Below are 22,284 nucleotides of genomic sequence, written 5' to 3' on the forward strand. Positions count from 1 at the left end.
ACCAGAAAATCATGAATTTCCACTAAAATCTTAATTTGTGAAATCCAAAGTACTATTTTTATTAAATCATTATGAAAGATGAATCTAAATATAAATTTTGAAGTCTCTAGCTCTTTTCTGTTGCGCCAATGATTTTTTCAGAAAACGTCCACATCTCGGAAACGGCTAAAGTTATCGAACTGATATTTAACACACATTAATTTAGTATTATTTCTGACATGCTAGAAAAGTTTTAGTTCATTTGCTTGATTTTTAAGGTATTGCGCAACATTTATGACGTCAGAGCTAGTTACAGAGTTACAGCAGACTGGCTGGCACACAATGGAAACTGATGTGAATTTACTACAGCGTGAGTAGGCTGCTTCCCTACAATAGTTTTGCCAATATCACTGTTATCCATTAGTTTGAAAAAAAAATTCCAAATTGTTTTTTACATTGATACGTTTCCCAACGATGATGAATGTATTCACTCAAGGAGATTGATGGAATGATAATATCAGGCGAATTTTGTTTATAATAAAATTATCATTCAGACACTGTTTCAGATTTCTGTAGTGAATCACATAATTTTTATCATTTAATTTGTAAACCAGTTTCTTTACAACTCCTGGCTTGATGATGCTTGGTGTTGGTACCATTTTCTCTGGGAATAATGGCAGACTGGAGTGAAGTTCCTGGATATTCAGGGTATAATTCTAAAATGTAACTTATAGGTGAATCGTCTGGTATGCCCATTACATCAAAACTGTCCATAGACAGCCAGGGAAAATCAAAGAGTGGGAAGTAATTCAATCATTCCCCAGCTGTAGAGACTATTTACATTGAGATATACAGTATGATTTATGTTATTTTCGTCATAATCAGCCATGGACCGATTGTTTACAACATTATGTGTATGTGACCAGTAAACAATAGCACATCTGATGCCACACTAAACGTATTGTAATTGTTATACGTCCATTATAAATTACAATTTTAAATTAGTAGTTTCCAACAAGGCATCCCACACTAAACTGGGTGAAGTTACATAACGAACTGGATCCAGTTTGTACATTTGGAGACAAATTGTGTGGAAATTTTCAAAGGCATAGGTTAACAGTAACACAAATAAAATTTGTGGTAATCTCCTAATGTCTTGCACTCGAACACGATACCTTGCGCGCTCTTTCGTATTCATATTGTTCGACAGTTGTTTTACTAGACAGCAAGTTTTTAATGCTTCACTTGATGGCAACTGTTCATCTACAAAACAGATTTTCAGTTACATACTCATATAGAAAGACACCTTCATCCGAGAAACAGATTTGGCAGTTACATACTCATATGTGAACACACTTTTCTTATTAATCAAATTAAATTGTTCACTATTGGGGAATTACTTTCTTGTAATTCTTCAAGCTTTCCCGGCGAGGCGTTGTCATTTTGATTAATCGGGTTTCTGCCGGTTATTCGCGTCTGTTCTTTCTTGTTATTTTCAATCCATCAGGTTTTAAATATGATACATATTTTTCCAGAGAACGCCAGGGAGTTCAAGGATTCTATAAATCGAAATTTTATATCGCAATGACGTTCCGATGAGATAAATTTAGTAAATATTTTATATCTTTCCATATTTGTCTAAATCACAGAAACATGGCTGGATTTATTTTCAGCCATTTTATTATGCCCAATTTCTTCCACTTATTCACAGAAGTTCATAATAATAAAGTGAGCATTGTAATTCGTCAGGTTGTGCGACACAATAGGAATTGTAAATTTAGGTTCAAAATTTAAATTACAGTTATCATGGCCAGGTCCTAGAAATCTGCCTGTAAACTGACTATGATCTCTGTGTTTCACATCAGTTTCCTTGAACTGTTCCTCGCAAATATGGCAAATGGCTGCTGCTCTAAATGCTACTTTCACATCAAGTAATTTTCATGCACTTAGCTATTATAAGGGCGGCCAGTGTGGCCGTGCGGTTCTAGGCGCTTCAGTCTGGAACCGCGTGACCGCTACGGTCGCAGGTTCGAATCCTGCCTCGGGCATGGATGTGTGTGATGTCCTTAGGTTAATTTAGGTTTAAGTAGTTCTAAGTTCTAGGGGACTGATGGCCACAGATGTTAAGTCCCATAGTGCTCAGAGCCATTTTTTTAGCTATCATAAAATCTGTTTTCTGAGCCATTCCAAACAGTCAGCACCTTGGTACAGATGAAAGTCTGAACAATTCTCACTGTACCTACAGTACATGTGGAAAACAATAATATATGATCTGTGAACGTGCGTGTCATTTACATATAGTCGTAGCAAGCATTCAATGTCTGCATATATGAAAAATGGTAGATTTTCCCCCTTCTTTAACCACTCAACCACTTGAATCACATGAACAGAGACATTTTTGTTGTTTTTCTCAAATATTTCCATGTGTTTCAGACTTCTAGGAAATGAAATGTTTGTAAAGGTTAACGCGCCTGAATAAGGAAGATAATTAGACAAACGGCTCACATGGTCTTTCTCAGGTTACAAAACGATTATAACCGACTATTTGAAACAATAATTATCGTTGTTTAAGTCGACATTTATCATGGCATGTTTATCTGTAAACACATTTGGAATTTTCTATGCCCAAAATAATTTTGACGCAAAGTTTCAAAATTTATTTTAAGAGCCATCTGGAATCACAAACCTGAAAAGTTTGCGGATGTTTTAATAGTCAGTCTGTGACACTTGTTGAATACAGTTTATTGATGTCATCAGACAGCGATACTGGAGAATTGAGACATCTCCATTTAGTGAAGAAGAGGATCTGGCACAGACTGTTCAGTAACATATAGCTGTTTGTCTCGTGAAATTGAAATCTGTCATGAAACACCCCAGCTGCGCTTGCAGGAGTTAGCTTACACTGACCTAGCATAGTTTTCACAGATGTGAGTACTGTCCAACGCTGAGCTAACAAGATCTTCACGGATGTAACTAACTGTTAAAGGACAGGGACTGGAAACACTGCAGCAACATCAACACTGTGTTTCAGACAGTGGAAAAGTGTTATCTATGAGTTAATTTCCGTGAAATTAAGAGTGGTGTGTCTTTGTATGCATCCCACCAACACATGAGAATGCAGTTAAGAAAGGATTCTTGAATGCTAACTATGAAGAGATACCTATATCCAATAATTTAGGGAGAGTACTACATAACACTATAATGTAGAACATTAAGAACTAAATAAAGAGTACCCGCTGACAGTGACATAAAGGTGGTGAAACTTGTTTGAGTTTATATGGAAAAACACTTGTTTGCATAACAGGTGGACCTTATATCCAGCAGTCATCTTTTTACTTCGTATCTCATAGCTACAGATCTGCAATAGCAATGTCATTGAAAGAATCAATAAATGGAGATGATGAAACTAGAAAATTTACAAGATGGTTATCTGTATCGCGTGGATTACTAAGTTGAGTGCTTGTGAGGTGTAGCGTCGTGTTTGTGTTGTTACAGATAATTATCAATGTGAAACCAAGTTATAGGATTTAGCTTACTGTTGGCAAATAGTCCTATGAATCGTAAAATCGACATCAGGTGGATGGTCCACCATCAGAAGTGTCTTGAAGACCTCTCCGTACAAGACACTATGGAGAAAATGGTTCAAATGGCTCTGAGCACTATGGGACTTAACATCGATGGTCATCAGTCCCCTAGAACTTAGAACTACTTAAACCTAACTAACCTAAGGACAGCACACAACACCCAGCCATCACGAGGCAGAGAAAATCACTATGGAGAGGTTTGGGATTTAACTCAGCACATCAGCACACGGCCTGGTGATCAGAAACTGTACATAGATACCTCCAAGTCCCTAGCCAGCCAAATACTGATGACTGAAATTTCTTCTATCATCAGGATTCGAACCAACTACCCAGAGGCCAAGCGCCAAACTTCTACCAGTGAGAAGGATTTGTTATAAGTAGAGATAAAATGATATGAGTTACATGCAGTTAGCACTAGTAGGGCAAGGTGGGTTCCAAGACAATGGGGTCCACTGTTTTAGTATGCAAAAGTCACCGACAAAGTAAGTCCCCTTCTCTCACCTCCCCATTAGGGAATGGTTTAAGTTGACTAATATTCTTAACATTCGTGGAATAAAACGAATCTGCAGTATAAATTTACTCCTCCACACAGGTGGAAGTGGGGGAATTGGTGTAGGGTACAGCAAACACAGCTTTAAAAAAGACATGTATGTGCTTTAAAAGTGGAAAGATAAGACGTTCTAGAGACATGTGTCAGGATGAGTTCATAGGCGAAGTACTGATGCTAAGCTGTGTTCGCATCGACCCTCTGTCCATAATCATGTTGTATAAATGGAGATGATGTTTTAACTACTGACGACGCCTTTGGCACAACTGTTTTATTAATCTCCATTGCAAGATATAATTTTAGGTATTTTACTTCTGATGAAGGTATATTTATATATACAGAAACCGTGGTCAAGAATTTTAATAAATCTTTACTCTGCAACTGTTTTGGCTGTCATCATTTACCGTGAACCTTATCTCTGCTTGAACAGATTCATCACTATCAAAGTGAAGTCCTCGAAGGTTTTCTTTAAGGTTTGTAAACAGATCAAAATAGGATGGGGTCAAGGTGGTATTGTATGGAGGATGATAGATGACAGTGAACCCAAGACGTCGGATTGGGTCCTCCATGTGTGGACGACTTTTCCGAGCTCATGATTTCAGTGTTCTTACAGACACACAGTACCTTGCACTGTTTATGGTGATGCCTTATCCCAGAACGCTGTGAGAATGACTTTGTCTCCTGATGGCATACTCTTGAACTTTTTTAGCGTCGGTGATCCTTTGTGGCAGAACTTCATTGATGCTCTCTTGTTTTCGGTGTCAAAATGGTGAACCCAGCCTCCATCATCTGTCACAATGTTGTTAAGGAACCACTCATCCTCACCCACAAATCGCAACAGAAAATGTAGACAGATGTCCAGTCTCCTCTGTTTCATTTCAGGAGTGAGCATTCAAAGCACCCAACATGCACACAGTTTTCTGTACTGCAGTTCTGCAATGATGGGCAGTACAAGCTCTTGTGACATGCTGCAGTAACCTGAGAGCTCTGTCTGTGTCACCCGACGATTTACTCTGCTGAGGTCATCAGTCCGATGTGGATGAGTCTTTTTGGTTGCCATACGCCATCGTCCACTCTGAGCTCTGTCACACACGTTGAGACTATTCCCACTGCTCCTTCATTACAAGCATGGGCAACGCAATGTCGCACATTACTGATCTCACTACAATCATCACTGTATACAGCTTTCATTCTTGTGTGGATTCAACTGGAGGCACGTTTTCCGTGGTCAGTAACTTGATTACAGCGTGCTGTTTCTCTCACACCCATGGAGTTATGTTTCACACTGCCATGTTACATGATACAATTCAGAGCCCTCTAGTGGCAGAGGAGCGCAACCTGGGTCAGTGAAGCTGGAAAGTCGAGACAGTAATATCTCAACTGATACTGAGCACAGAATAAAATATTCGAATTTATTACTGTGCAGCAAGCCTTAGTATCAAGTGATTTAATGAACACAATTGTAATTCCCTTTCTCTGGAATTTGTGATCACCATCTGCACATGCAATCTTTGCTCTTCTTTATATTTTATACAGGGTGTTACAAAAAGGTACGGCCAAACTTTCAGGAAACATTCCTCACACACAAAGAAAGAAAATATGTAATGTGGACATGTGTCCAGAAACGCTTACTTTCCATGTTAGAGCTCATTTTATTACTTCTCTTCAAATCACATTAATCATGGAATGGAAACACACAGCAACAGAACGTATCAGCGTGACTTCAAACACTTTGTTACAGGAAATGTTCAAAATGTCCTCCGTTAGCGAGGATGCATGCATCCACCCCTCCGTCGCATGGAATCCCTGATGCGCTGATGCAGCCCTGGAGAATGGCGTATTGTATCACAGCCGTCCACAATACGAACACGAAGAGTCTCTACTGTACATTTGGTACCGGGGTTGCGTAGACAAGAGCTTTCAAATGCCCCCATAAATGAAAGTCAAGAGGGTTGAGGTCAGGAGAGCGTGGAGGCCATGGACTTGGTCCGCCTCTACCAATCCATCGGTCACAGAATCTGTTGTTGAGAAGCGTACGAACCCTTCGACTGAAATGTGCAGGAGCTCGATCGTGCATGAACCACATGTTGTGTCGTACTTGTAGAAGCACATGTTCTAGCAGCACAGATAGAGTATCCCGTATGAAATCATGATAATGTGCTCCATTGATCGTAGGTGGAAGAACATGGGGCCCAATCAAGACATCACCAACAATGCCTGCCCAAACATTCACAGAAAATCTGTGTTGATGACGTGATTGCACAATTGCGCGCAGATTCTCGTCAGCCCACACATGTTGATTGTGAAAATTTACAATTTGATCACAAGCACCGAAGTCAACATTTCCTTCCTTTAATTGGGCCAACTGGCGGTGAATTGAGGAAGTACAGTATATACTGACGAAACTAAAATGAGCTCTAACATGGAAATTAAGCGTTTCTGGACACATTTCCACATAACATCTTTTCTTTATTTGTGTGTGAGGAATGTTTCCTGAAAGTTTGGATGTACCTTTTTGTAACACCCTGTATAATTTTGTTATATATGGTGTTCACTATGGCCAAGTCATATTCTTTTGCAAGCGTGACCTGTCTTAATATACCTATCGCAAGCAAGGATTATGGCCACCAGTCATATGAGAAGTGGTGCATTTACCACTTCACAAGCGAACGAAAAAAGAAAATAAAATGAATAGAGATGTATAAGAGATATCTTGTTTGCAGGCAGGAATAAATTTAATAGATGGGAGGAGGTAAATGACAATTTGGTACAAAACCATTACAACCCTATCACGTTTGTATGTACAGTTATTACACTTAAGTATTACTACTTCATGTGCATTTTCAACTTCTTGCGAAGTAACGAATAGTCTATTAATTTCCGGGCATGCAGCTACACACATAAAACTTCTTCCACTGATATTTCGGCGTATTACTCGGCCATCCTCAGAGTGAGTCGCAAGACTGATGACAAGTTTTTTTTTTCTTTATTGTAATTTCATTCCCCTGCCCCATATGGGCAGGGGAGGGCTGGCAGCGGCACAATCCTCCACTCTTCAGCTGAGTGACATAGTTTAAAAAGAGGAAACCATACATAAAAAACGCGAAAAAAGGGGTATATGAAAACATAATAAGTGGAGACAATGGGGCTAAAATAAACATGGACACAGGAGCATTCATTGTGAGACAGTTAAAAAAAGTTGACATAAAATTAAAAGAACGCAGTTGGCGAGTCGTGGGGCACATAAAATACACTGGAGTCACACACACAAGTTAAACGTTTGCCATAGTCTAAAAATGCACCAGAACAAGAGACACTTAAAAACCCACTGTAAGCGATGGAGCACACACGAAGAATAAAAACTGCTGGGAGGGACCTACTGAGGGAGAGGAGGCCTGAGAGTAGGGAAAAAGAGGGGAGAGGAAGGTGCAATGGGGGAGGGGGACTGGAGGAAGTGGGAGGAAAAGGAAAAGGGGGGTTGGGGGATGCACCAAGGGCAGGTGGGAGATGGAGAAGGAAGGCAAATCAGGAGGGAGTGCTGAGACACAGAAGCCAAGCACAGGAAAGGGAAGGGGTGTAGGAGGAAGGAAAAGCGCTCAGGGGAAGGGAAGAGGAGGGGAGAGGGAGCCCTGAGGAGTAGGAGGGGGAAGGTGGGGTTAAAGTTGGTAGGAGGGGTAGAGACCAGGGTGAAGCTCATTATTTGGGAGGGGTAGGTGCTGGAAGTTGAATTGGGAAAGGAGGTGGAGGGTGTAGAGGTGGAGAGAAGGCGGGATACAATGGTAAAGGCGCGGCAGCAGGCTGGGGGTAGAGGGGATTGGGGGGGATCGAGTCAGTGGACAATGTATAGGGTGCAGATGTGTTCAAGGAAAAGGAGAAGATGTGGGAAGGGGATGAGGTTGCAGAGGATCCGTGTGGGGGACGGGAGGTGGATACAGAGGGTGAGGTGGAGTGCATGGCGTTCAAGGATTTGGAGGGCTTTATAGAATCTGGGAGGGGTGGAATCCAAGTGACACTGGCATAACAAATGATGGGTCAGATCAAGGATTTGTAGGTGTGAAGAATGGTGGAAAGATGCAGTCCCCATGTCTGGCTGGACAGGAATTTGACTGATGACAAGGTCCCAGCGGGGCCTTATATGCACAACCACAGCAGTACTACGCAAGGGGGTCATGGACGATGGTCGGCAGCAAAGAAATATGCTTACACATGCGCTGCCTGTGGCGAAGGTGTACAGACATTCGATTCGCTTATCGATGTATATTCGGCGGTGCTAACACCATGACGACTTCTCTGCAGTTTAATTACCCCAAGAGCCCGATTTCATACTTTGCCAATTTAAAACCATTATCTCTATTTAAAAAATTATTAGCTAATCTAATCTGTATAGCTTCCTTGAAGACAGAATCCCTTTTAAGGAAGAGGTGAATGTTAAAATCTTCACATCACTGTGGTTTACGGAATGTCCTGTATCAATACAATGTTTTGTCACAGCTGACTTGTCTGGCTGTGATAAGCATGTGTATCTTCGATGTTACACACATCTCTCATGAACAGTGCGTGTTGTTTGACCTTTGTATGACTTCTCACAATTTCCGAAAGGAGTCTGATACACACTCGCTTTACGAAGCAATAAATCGTCCTTTACAGAGCTGAGTAAAGCTGAAATCTTCGTGGGAGGCCGGATGATCACCTTAACACAGTGTTTCTCAAGAATACGGCCTATCTACAAGGAAAGAGCACCCACATAGGGCAAAAACGCACTTGATCTGAAGGAATTACTATCTTCTTCCTCATCACATACCTGCATTCCAGGTTTTACATTGACTGCTCTACGAATTTGTTGGGGAGAAAAATCCATGTGCTTTGAAGATGCTCGGTCTCATAAACTGACATACCGCTAGGAGAACAGTGTGCTGACCACATGCCCCTCCATATCCGTATCCAGTGACGCCTGTGGACTGAGGACGACACGCCGGCCGGTCGGTGCCGTTGGGCCCTTCGAGGCCTGTCCGGATGGAGTTTAGTTCAGTTTAAAAATGCTCCTGGGGTATGTGAGCTCTTTTTGCAAATTAATCTTCATCGGATATAAAGTGCGCCCTATGCACTTAAAGACACGTATGGTCTGTGAAGGGTGATGGCAGCTACTGGCTTGTGGATATAGATTTGTATGTGTAGGTTTACGATATACAGCATGCCCTAATGTGCCATTACCTTTATGGCGAACTACAACATACAAAAAGGGGAGCAGCCGTCTTTTTCTATTTCCACAGTAAATTTGATACTAGCATGAGTAGAATTGAAATGCTCAAGAAGTCGATGTAATTCATCCATCCCGTGTGGCCATACTACAATGTGTCGTCCATGTACTTCCTGAAGACCTTTGAGTCAAAACTTCGTGAATCCAGTGCCTTGTCCTCGAAGTCTTCCATGAATAAATTAGCTATCAGAGGGGAGAGGAGGCTTCCCATAGCAAGGCCATCAATTTGCTCATAAAATGCTCCATTAAACTGAAAATAAGATGACAAGAGCACATTCGTAATCCTATGGATTTTATTAAGAGACTTAGCAATGTCAGGCTAAATAGTACGGATGTGCTCGTTAGTTTTGACGTGGTATCATCATATACCAAGGTACCTTTAAAGGACTCTTTATCTCTTGTCGGCCAACATTTTGATAAGAACATCACGGCCTTATAAGAACATGTGCTTTTGTCATCTTGTTTTCAGTTTAATGGAGAATTTTATAAGCATATTGATGGAGTTGCTACGGGAAGCCTCCTCTCCCATCTGGTAGCTACACTGCTGGCCACCGTAAATGCAACACCCTGAAGGAAGCATCCGAATCAAGTGAAATTTACACCATGGTTTTGCAGCGATGAGATATGCAACTGATTAGAATTTCAGCGCAGACGCACAACACGCGCGCCTGTGGCGCCACCTCATAGCGCCATTTAAGGCTTGGCGATTTCGACGAGTGTACGTTCGGCACCTGTGTTTACCTTGTGGTTGTTTCACAAGACGATCAGTTATGCCTCGTAGACAACAGCGAACATCGTTTGATCAAGTATCCGAGTTCGACAGACGAAGGATAGTGGCTTACCGAGCTTGTGGATTATCATACAGAGAAATCGCTAGTCGTGTTGGACGAAACTAAACAACTGTAATGCAGATATGTGACCGTTGGATGCAGGAGGGTACGACGGACCGACGTGGTCGATCGCATTCACCTCGGCGCACCACTGCACGTGCTGATAGGCAAATTGTGCGCATGGCAGTGACGGATCTCTCAGTGACATCCCGAACCATAGCACAGCACATTACGTCTGTAACGCATCATCCAGTGTCTGCGCGTACCATTCGACGCCGTTTACAGCAGAGTGGTCTGTCCGCAAGACGTCCATTGCCTCGTCTACCATTGACGCAGAACCACAGACGTCTCCGTCGCCAATGGTGTGATGACAGACGGATGTGGACGGCAGAATGGAATGACGTTGTCTTTACTGACGAGGCACGCTTCTGTCTGCAGCACCACGATGGTCGGATTCGAGTGTGGAGACACCGTGGAGAGTGGATGCTGGACAGCTGCATTATGCACCGCCACACTGGTCTTGCACCGGGTATTATGGTATGGGGCGGTATTGGATACTACTCTCGCACGCCTCTAGTACGCATTGCCGGTACTTTAAATAGCCGGCGCTACATATCCGAGGTGCTGGAGCCAGTTGTCCCTCCTTACCTTCAGGGCTCGGCCACAGCCATATTTCAACAGGATAATGCGCGACCACAGGTGGCACGCATTGTCCAAAGGTTCTTCGTCAATAACCAGATTGAAGTGCTTCCCTGGCCGGCTCGCTCCCCGGATCTTTCGCCGATGGAAAACATGTGGTCCATGGTTGCTCAACGAGTGACCCAGATTACATCCCCAGCTGCACACCAGATGATCTTTGGCAACGTGTGGAAGCTGCTTGGGCTGCTGTACCCCAGGAACACATCCAACGTCTATTTGAGTCAATGCCGAGACGTGTGGCAGCGGTGATCTCCAACAATGGCGGCTACTCTGGCTACTGATTCTGGCAGGAACCACATGTCACAGACGTCTGTAAACGTAATCATTTGATACTTGGTCAACATTTTATCTATAAAATAAATTTTGTTGTGCTACCTCTTGTCTTTCTTGGTGTTGCATTTACGGTGGCCAGCAGTGTAATTTATTCATAGAAGACTTCAAGGACAAGGCACTGGACTCAGCAAAGTTTTAAACCAAGGTCTTCTGGAGGTACGAGTACAACACATTCGTAGTATGGCTGCATGGGATGGATGAATTACATCGATTTCTTGAGTATTTCAATTCTGTCCATGCTAGTATCAAATTTACTATGCAAATAGAAAAAGACGTCTGCCTCCCCTTTTTAGATGTTGTCGTTCGCCATAAAGTTGATGGCACATTAGGACATGCCGTATATCGTAAACCCATGCATACAAATCTATATCTACATGCCAGTAGCTACCATCAACCTTCACAGACCATAGGTGTCCTCAAGATCTTGGCGCATAGTGCGCACTTTATAGCTGATAAAGATAATTTGCAAGAAGAGCTCACATACCTCAAGAGCATTTTTAAAGCGAATGGATTTTTCCGCAACAAATTCGTAGAGCATTCAGTGTAAAGCCTAGAATGCAGGTATGTGATGGGGAAGAAGATAGTAATTCCTTCAGATCAAGTGCGGACCTCACGGATTTCGAACGTGGTCAGGTGATGGGGTGTCACTTGTGTCATACGTCAGTACGCGAAATTTCCACACTCCTAAACATACCTAGACCCACTGCTTCCGATGTGATAGTGAAGTGGAAACGTGAAGGGACACGTAAAGCTCAAAAGCGTACAGGCCGACCTCGTCTGTTGACTGAGTCCGCCGACATTTGAAGAGGGTCGTAATGTGCAATAGGCAGACATCTATCCAGACGATCACACAGGAATTCCAAACTGCATCAGGATCCACTGAAAGTACTACGACAGTTAAGCGGGAGGCTATAAAACTTGGATTTAATGGTCGAGCGGCTGCTCATAAGTCACACATCACGTCGGTAAATGCCAAATGACGCCTCGCTTGGTGTAAGGAGCGTAAACATCGGACGATTGGACAGTGTAAAAACGTTGTGTGGAGTGACGAATCACGGTACACAATGGCGCGATCCGATGACAGGGTGTGGGTATGGCGAATGTCCGGTGAACGGTATCTGCCAGCATGTGTAGTGCCAACAGTAAAATAGGGAGGCGGTGGTGTTATGGCGTGGTCGTGTTTTTCTTGGAGGGGGCTTGCACCCCTTGTTGTTTTGCATGGCAATATCACAATACCTTGTTGCTTCCCACTGTTGAAGAGTATTTTGGGGATGGCGATTGCATCCTTCAACACGATCGAGCACCTACTCATAATGCACGGCCTGTGACGGAGTGGGTACACGACAATAACATCCCTGTAATGGACTGTCCTGCACTGAGTTCTGACCTGAATCCTATAGAACACCTTTGGGATGTTTTGGAACGCCGAATTCGTGCCAGGCCTCACCGACCGACATCATTACCTCTCCTCAATGTAGCACTCCATGAAGAATGGGCTGCCATTCCCCAAGAAATCTAGCCAACACCTGATTGAATGTATGCTTGCGAGAGTGGAATGCTGTCATCAAGGCTAAGGGTGGGCCAACACCATACTGAATTCCAGCATTACCGATGGAGGGCGCGACGAGCTTGTAAGTCATTTTCAGCGAGCTGTCCGGATACTTTTGATCACATAGTGTACTTCGTTATCCACGAGAGGACTGGCTTGCAGAACACCTATTAGACTGATCTTCTTTACGAGTGTTTGCGTGTTAGTCTGAGGCCCTTACGAGGCTGAATTAATAAAAGAGGTGTGCTTTATCTGACATACGATCACGGGGTGCTCAACAACAAGAAGCTTCTGTGGTCTGTGATTAAAAATCACTGATCGCTATGCTGGTCAGAAAGAGACGTGCTTACTACAATACGCAGATTGCATTTCCAGATCAGGACGATTAATGTTGGAGATGCAAATGCTGTGATTCCTTTTGGGAGATGGTTCGATTTTCAAGTACTTTACCGTTTGTATAAGGCGTAGCGCATTGTTATAGGCCGAAGGAGAATCAGTCGCCAAATGTATATTACTCTTTTATCAACCTGCAGACAGCTGTCCACCAACATATGGGTGAGTACTGGATAACTGCCATCTTTTTCTAAGCAGAATAACTCCGCTTCTGCTTGTCTCTGTGGAGTTTGGAACGATATTGACGGATCTCTGGTAATAAAATTGGGCGGGGAACTTGATTCTTACCAGCCCATGGGGAAGGGGAGAGGTTTCCCGCCTTTATTAGGTCGTTGCCCTCGAAGCGGCGGCGGGTGTATCGCGAGCTGCGCCTCTTATGGTGGATGGTGTGTGGTGCAGGACTCCCCTGGCCGAAGCCTGCGGCCACGGATGACACTATGGCAATCGCATTTCCTAAACCATTTCCTGTCCTACACTGTGGCAGAGAGAGTGTTTACAGTGTGATTTATTGTTTGGATGTTACGCAGTGGTAGGCCGACGGCAGCGGCGCGGCATCTGACTTTGTTACGGTGCGGTGCTTGCCAGAGCAGAATCCTGTCGTTCGTTGTACAGTGACACGTAACGTTTCTGTGAATCGTCATCATTTCGTCACACACTAATTATGCAGAGAGAACGTAGAAAGTGTCTATTCATTGCACTACCGAAATTGGTTTTGTTATTATATGACGATGTGCTTCTTATTTATCGGTACATTTTGTTAGAATAATGAAATGCGTTACTTGTTAAACGCCTTTTAGTGGAATCAGGTGTGGGCATCTGGAGAAATTATAGTAATTAGCAGTTGAGGGGGACAGAAAATGTCGTAACGTTATTTTATTATAGAATTTCGGAATGTCAAATGGCTTATCTCAGTAATATTTACCACCGTTTTTTAAGTAGGATAGCTGATGTTCCATCTCTCTACGGTGTATAGACAAGGAGGAAGGGAGGGGTTGAGAAAAATTATTGTTAATAATAAACTGGATATTAGTTTGTTATTGTTGTTTATAAGAAGTATCTCCCAAAACAAACATGCTCCATTCACTACAAAGTACAATGGACAAAAGAATGACGAAACACACATCATTGGATAATGAAGAAAATAGGGGGGGGGGGGGGGGATGGGGGACTACTACCGCCCCAGTTAGTGTATGTCTGCATAATACAAAAGATGTTTCCATATGTCAATACTTGGATAGCTACTGACCTCGAAGCTGTTGTACTGCTTGGGTAGCTTCTCGAGCATGTCTTCTGCAAGACGGTACACAATGTTCTCCCTCGTCTCGCCGCCTTGGCTCCCACCTTCCTTTGGCTGCACATTGAGAATGGTGTCGAGAATTTCTTTGGCCGTGTTGATTTGGTACCTGAAAATCCAAACGTCTATGTCTTATTTACTACATAAAACTGCCTGTAATTGGCGGGTGTCCTACCATACCAATAGGTATACGAGGTGTGGCTAGAAAAAAACCGGACTAGTACTGGTGAAACAATAAAACGAATGCAATAAGGCTGAAAGTCGCGTGACCTGTCACGTGACTCTCGCTCCGCCTACTGCTCGAGTTTCATCTGCCTCCTGCACTCAGTCTGCCCGTGGCGTCTGTTTTAAGTAGTTGACGTTTTGTCTGTGCGTCGGAAAATGTTGAGTGTACAGAAAGAACAGCGTGTTAACATCAAATTTTGTTTCAAACTAGGAAAATCTGCATGTGAAACGTTTGTAATGTTACAACAAGTGTACGGCGATGATTGTTTATCGCGAACACAAGTGTTTGAGTGGTTTAAACGATTTAAAGATGGCCGCGAAGACACCAGTGATGACACTCGCACTGGCAGACCATTGTCAGCAAAAACTGATGCAAACATTGAAAAAATCGGTAAACTTGTTCGACAAGATCGCCGTTTAACAATCAGAGCAGTGTCTGAGTTAACAGGAGTTGACAAGGAAAGTGTTAGGCAGATTCTTCATGAAAGTTTCAACATGAACAAAGTGTGTTCAAAAATGGTTCCAAAGTGTCTCACAATTGAACAGAAGGAACGCCGAAGAATGATTTGTTCTGACATCCTGGAAAACATTGAAAGTGATCCCACCTTCTTACAAAATGTTATTACTTGCGATGAATCGTGGTTTTTTACTTACGATCCCGAAACTAAACGCCAATCGATGCATTGGAAAACTCCTGCACGAATGTCAAAATCGAAATTCAAGGCAATGATGATTCTTTTTTTTGACATCAAAGGGATTGTGCACATTGATTGGGTACCAGAGGGACAAACAGTGAATCAGCATTACTACGTTAGCGTCCTGGCTACCCTACGTGAGCGAGTACGGAGAAAACGGAACGATTTGTGGAGAAAAAAGTCATGGATCCTTCACCAAGACAATGCCCCATCTCACAGTGCGTTGTCAGTGAAGACGTTTTTGGCAAAACACAACATTCCCGTCTTAGATCATCCACCCTACTCACCTGATTTGGCCCCCTGTGACTTTTTTCTTTTCCCTAAAGTCAAGTCAGCTTTGAAAGGAACTAGATTTGAGACTGTTGAAGCAGTAAAAGAAAAAGCGACGGAAGTAATGTATGGACTTACCGAAAATGATCTGCAGCATTGCTATGAACAGTGGGAAATTCGTATGGAGCGGTGTAGAGACCGAGGAGGAGAGTACATTGAAGGAGATAACTTTAAATTGTAAATAATTGTAAATAAATGTTTTTTCCAGCATCAGTCCGGTTTTTTTCTAGCCGCACCTCGTATCGGCCTTGGCCTACAGGCTGCAATGTTCAAAATGTGCGTGAAATCTTATGGGGCTTAACTGCTAAGGTCATCAGTCCCTAAGCTTACACACTACTTAACCTAAATTATCCTAAGGACAAACACACACACACCCATGCCCGAGGGAGGACTCGAACCTCCACCGGGACCAGCCGCGCAGTCCATGACTGTAACGCCCTAGACCGCTCGGCTAATCCCGCGCGGCACAGGCTGCAGTGTCTGTGGCTCGAGACGCATTGGCATCACATTATTTCACATAGTTTTTTTGTGTTTGGGAACATCTCTACTCGGCCAGAAGTAAATCAAATTTCTATTAAAGCAAAACTTTCTATGTCAACATAAATACGATTTAAATACGGAATTACAGTTACGAACAACTTAAATTGGAAGGACCAAGTCGAAAATGTTGTGGGGAAGGCTAACCAAAGACTGAGTTTTATTGATAGGACACTTAGAAAATGTAACAGATCTACTAAGGGACCGAGCGAGGTGGCGCAGTGGTTAGTACACTGGACTCGCATTCGGGAGGACGACGGTTCAATCCCGTCTCCAGCCATCCTGATTTAGGTTTTCCGTGATTTCCCTAAATCGTTTCAGGCAAATGCCGGGATGGTTCCTTTGAAAGGGCACGGCCGATTTCCTTCCCCATCCTTCCCTAACCCCCGAGCTTGCGCTCCGTCTCTAATGACCTCGTTGTCGACGGGACGTTAAAAAACACTAACCTAACCTCTACTGAGGAGACTGCCTACACTACGCTTGTCCGTCTTCTTTTAGAATACTGCTGCGCGGTGTGGGATCCTTACCAAATAGGACTAACGGAGTCCATCGAAAAAGTTCAATGAAGGGCAGCACGTTTCGTATTATCGCGAAATGTGGGAAAGAGTGTCAGTGAAGTGATACAGGACTTCGGATGAATATCATTAAAACAAAGGCGTTTTTCGTTGCGACGGAATCTTCTCACGAAATTCCAATCACCAACTTTCTCCTCCGAATGCGAAAATATTTTGTTGACACCGATCTACATAGGGAGAAACCATCACCACGATAAAATAAGGGAAATTAGAGCTCATACGGAAATATATAGGTGTTCATTCTTCCCGCGTGCTATACGAGATTGGAATAATAGAGAATTGTGAAGGTGGTTCGATGAACCCTCTGCCAGGCACTTAAATGTGATTTGCAGAGTATACATGTAGATGTAATCAGAACGCGCAAGTGTCCCAACAAATATCACAGTGGAATAAATCATCTGTATTCCTTTGACACCATCGCTTCATTACTTAAAATATACAATTTTACCGAAAAACATGTTCAGAGATATATTTCTCTCCACGCTCTGAGGGCGCATAATTTGTAAGAGACAGGATCTAAAGTGGAGTATAATACATTTAGTTTTTGCACAACGTTTCTGAAAAATAGGTAGAAATGCTGATGAGTAATATAGAAAACGCCATTTTTGAGAGGACACCTATCGTGTGAGCTTTTTGAATATATTTGCAAGATAGCTATATATCTTTAGTACATTCCCTGCGCGATGTGTTTGTCAGTGCTGTGAATGAGTGAATGTGTAAATTTCAAAGTACAGAGACACAAAACTACGTAAAAGTTTACACAGAACTTGCACACGGAAATGCTAGTATTCCCCTCATAGTGAAACTTGGTCGTCACTTGCGGGAGATAAAAACAAAAGGAATGTGGAACTAAAGTAAAATGGATAGAAAACAGAAAGTGATGTGAAAATGATTTCTCTCACCCGACATGTAAACACTGCCGAGATAACTGGGTAAACTGTTCTCCGTTTCCAAGTCGCGACATTTAAGGTAAAATGTAACCGAATTGACACGACTTGGAAACTGAGAATAAATTTATTCTTTTTGCTAATATCTGTTTTCCCGTTAGGTTTGTATTCCCATTTGGTGATGAAGGAATGCTCGGCTCTAGAAAGTTTACGTTTGTTTTATCACAGTTTTTCTTACTTCTGCATCCATCACCATCGTATCATTGTAAGCTACCTTTGGTCTTTTTCCGTCTTTATGTTTCCCTATGTATTCAAGATAATATTAAATAATATAACATTAGAGACATTTCACACTATCTTAGCCTAGATCAATGTTAACAAAATTCAAGATGGTAAAGATTTCGTACGGGAGAGCTATCACAATTTTACCGAAAAACATGAGCAGAAATATACTTCTCTCCACGCTCTGAGGACGAATAATATGTAAGAGACAGGATCTAAAGTGGAGTATAGCAGGAAGAAAGATTTGGGTCTGCAATCCTCTCGACGACGGGTCATCAGTGACGCAGCACAAGCTCGCATTGGGAAGGACCTCTGGAGCTACGTAAAACCCGTATGTTCTTCAAGATGTCGGGAAGCGCCTCGTTCACGTACTTTGTGAAGTAAAATCTGCTGTGAGCGTAAAAAAAGTTAACCAAATGAGAGTTTCGTAACGGAATTTGTCATGTTACCTTCTCGTTCTTGATCACACAACCTAGATTCTGTGACACCTACAAAACATTGGTGACGATTTTCACTTAGTTCAAGAAATAATGTTCTGTAAACGCCACCATCTGATGATAAGCCAGCAGGAGCTTGAAAGCTAGTTCATGGATGAATGATTTTTTCAAGGCTGTAGCTCTGGTTATCCTATAATTCGAATTTTTTTATTTACTATGATCTGTAGTGTACCAGTTGGACCATTATCATATTACTACCGACAGAGACTGAATTATGTCATATACATGAGAATTTCGTATATTTAACTGTAATGAGTAACAATTCTCAATAGCTGTTTTTGACAGTTATGCTTCGCAGGTTTCAACATTGTCCTCAGGATGAAGAAAACAGCCACCATTCTCTTCTCTTTGCAGGCTAGTATTTTGTGACTACTAGTGGTGTAGCCTCGAACGTCTTCAAATACTCACCACTTTCGTAATGTCTTTGTCTGAACATAACAGCAATTAAGCCAAGTTTACTCTCCCGTAAGAAGGTGATCCACATAGCGACAAGCTCTGGTTTTTAATGTTTTGGGCAATGTATTACTTGATCCTCTGTCAAGCAGTATAGTGTCCATTCAGAACAAAGCTTCTGGGCACTAATCTGGTAATTAAGAGATGTCAGCTTTAGTTGAAGGCATGATTAACAATGAATATCTTTTATTACTTCCATACAGCAGCAAAGTTCCTGTCAATAATTGTCGATAAAGGTTGACTAGAGTAGGGAGCACCCACCAGGTGATGTTATACGCCTGAAACTTGTGAGCATATCATGCTCACGATAATATTTATTTGTGTTTTGTTTGTTTCTTTTACTTCAGTATTGCTGAACGCCTGTTAATGTTGTGTAGGCAAAATATTCCAGAACAGTCGACAGCGACGAAACCAGTAACCTCTGCTAATAATACAAGCTGCATGTAAATTTATACTAACAACGACAGCTAGTGCAACTCGAGGAGTACGATTGGTGCTCATGCTGCGAACGGTTACGGTCGCTCTTTCGTGTAGGGAAGGAATTTTAATGATAAATTAATTGAAATACGATTTCATATTGTATATTAATCTGGGACATGGTTCAATTATAATACGTCATACAGTATTCTCACTATGCTATTTTTGTCAAAATAATAGTCACCATCCAAATCTTTAAGCTTCAATTACTACCGTAGCGATCGGCGTCGCGTGCACGAAGGTTTAGTGGTTAGCGGCAGGGGCTGACACCCTGCGGGTTGCCAGTTCGAACCCGGATACACAAGCAATTAGTTACTATTTAGTATTGATCATTCCTGGAAGCTTCTTTAAATATACGTCTTATGTTTCTAATACTTCTATACGATGGATTATCAGATGTTTTTGTCAATAAGAGCATACTAGAATATTCGAAGTTCGTATAAATACACAGTTCAAAAGAGGATTTGCATCACCTTGGTTCCGAGAGTTCCGGAACCTATACAGAAAATTGGAAGAGGTCAACATAAACATCATTTCCGCCCTTTTTATTGCTAATGAAAACCACAAATTGCATGTAGTACCACCATACAGCGAGACCTTCAGATGTGGTGGTCCAGATTGCTGTACACATCGATACCTCTAATGCCCAGCAGCACGTCCTCTTGCATTAATGCATGCCTGTATTTGTCGTGGCATACTATCCAAAAGTTCATCAAGGCACTGTTGGTCCAGATTCTCTCACGCCAGAACGGCGATTAGGCGTAGATCCCTCAGAGTGGTTGGTGGGACACGTCGTCCATAAAGAGCCCTTTTCAATCTATCCCAGGCATGTTCGATAGGGTTCACGTCTGGAGGACATGCTGGCCACTCTAATCGAACGATGTCAGTTTCCTGAAGGAATTCATTCAGAAGATGTGCACGTTGGGGGCATGCATTGTCGTCCATGAAAACGAATGCCTCGCCAATATGGTTGCACTATCGGTCGGAGGATGGCATTCACGTATCGTACAGACGTTACGGCATCTTCCATGACCGCCAGCGGCGTACGTCGGCCCCACATAATGCTACCCCCAAACAGCAAGGAACCTTCACCTTGTTGCACTCGCTGGACAGTGTGTATAAGGCGTTCAGCCCACCGGGTTGCCTCCAAACATGTCTCCGACGATTGTCTGGTTGAAGGCATATGCGACACTCATCGGTGAAGAGAACGTGATGCCAAACCTGAGCGGTCCATTCGGTACGTTGTTGGGCCCATCTGTACTGCGCTGCATGGTGTCGTGGTTGCAAAGATGGACCTCGCCATGGACGTCGGGAGTGAAATTGCGCACGATGCACCCTATTGCGCACAGTTTGAGTCGTAACACGACGTCCTATGGCCGCACGAAAAGCATTATTCAACATGGTGGCGATGCTGTCAGGGTTCCTCCGAGCCATAATCTGTAGGTTGCGGCCATCCACTGCAGTAGTAGCCCTTCGGCGACGTGAGCGAGGCATGTTATCGACAGTTCCCGTCTCTCAGTATCTCCTCCATGTCCGAGCAACATCGCTTTGGTTCACTCCGAGATGCCTGGACACTTCCCTCGTTGAGAGCCCATCCTGCCACAAAGTAACAATGCGGACGCAATCGAACCGCGGTATTGCCGTCTAGGTATGGTTGAAATACAGACAACACGAGCCGTGACCTCCTTCTTGGTGCAATGACTGGAGCTGATCGGCTGTCGGACCCCCTCCGTCTAACAGGCGCTGCTCATGCATGGTTGTTTACATCTTTGGGTGGGTTTAGTGACATCTCTGAACAGTCCTAGGCACTGTGTCTGTGATACAATATCCACAGTGAACGTCTAGGAGTTCTGGGAACCGGGGTGATGCAAAACTTTTTTTATGTGCGTAGCTGTACCCTCCGTTCAGGAGGTTATTTCTGTTCTGGCTGTATGCTGTTGACAGTAATACACGTGCTTTCACTTCTAAGTGTTGGGATTCACAGACGATCCTGCCTTCGGATTTGGAGTTGATTGCAGTTACAACGTGAAAATACTAATTAGCATGGACGCAGCAGATTTGTAACAACAGCGACGCTAACCATAGGCACTAGAACAGAAGAGAAGTTACAGATTGACGAGCTGCAGTGTCACTCTACTGTGAACAATCTGAACATAAGACAACTATGAAGAGGTTTTAGATGTCTGACAGTACTGGCCAACTATTAGCCATCAATACTAACTGTACTGTTAAATTGGTGTCCAGTATTCTTTCTCCTCCTGTGTGTTTTATCATCTGTACTGAACGACTACTGTATCAAACTTGGTAGGAGTTCGAGTCTCGGTCGGGTCCACAGTATTAATCTGTCAGGAAGTTTCATATCAGCGCACACTCCGCTGCAGAGTGAAAATCTCATTCTGGAAACATCCCCCAGGCTGTGGCTAAGCCATGTCTCCGCAGTATCCTTTCTTTCAGGAGTGCTAGCTCTGCAAGGTTCGCAGGAGAGCTTCTGTAAAGTTTGGAAGGTAGGAGACGAGATACTGGCAGAAGTAAAGCTGTGAGGAGCCGGCGTGAGTCGTGCTTCGGTAGCTCAGATGCTAGAGCACTTGCCCGCGAAAGGCAATGGTCCCGAGTTCGAGTCTCGGTCGGGCACACAGTTTTAATCTGCCAGGAAGTTTCATATCAGCGCACAGTCCGCTGCAGAGTGAAAATCTCATTTTGGTAGGAGTAGCTAGCCCATTAGTTAGGAGATTGGTCTGAACAAGTAAAGAAGTGTGTTATGTGAAATGTGTTCGCAGTTGCGAATATGGGCTACCATCAACTGTATAATGGGATGATGACACTGAAAATTAGTGCTGGACCAGTGTGAGGTGGGGTGGTTG

General features: G+C 43.1%; 1 protein-coding gene across 1 annotated transcript in view; it reads right to left on the reverse strand.

Annotated features, from left to right (window-relative positions):
- LOC126471528 (dynein axonemal heavy chain 5) overlaps window positions 1-22,284 on the reverse strand; it is a 1,073,018-nt gene that overhangs the window by 29,504 nt on the left and 1,021,230 nt on the right. The window contains exon 70 of the mRNA XM_050099754.1: window positions 14,418-14,574. Within this exon, the coding sequence (XP_049955711.1) occupies window positions 14,418-14,574 (157 nt within the window). The remainder of the gene's footprint in view (window positions 1-14,417; window positions 14,575-22,284) is intronic.

This window comes from Schistocerca serialis, chromosome 3 (genome assembly GCF_023864345.2).
Source record: "Schistocerca serialis cubense isolate TAMUIC-IGC-003099 chromosome 3, iqSchSeri2.2, whole genome shotgun sequence".
In the NCBI taxonomy this organism is placed as follows: Eukaryota; Metazoa; Arthropoda; class Insecta; order Orthoptera; family Acrididae; genus Schistocerca; species Schistocerca serialis.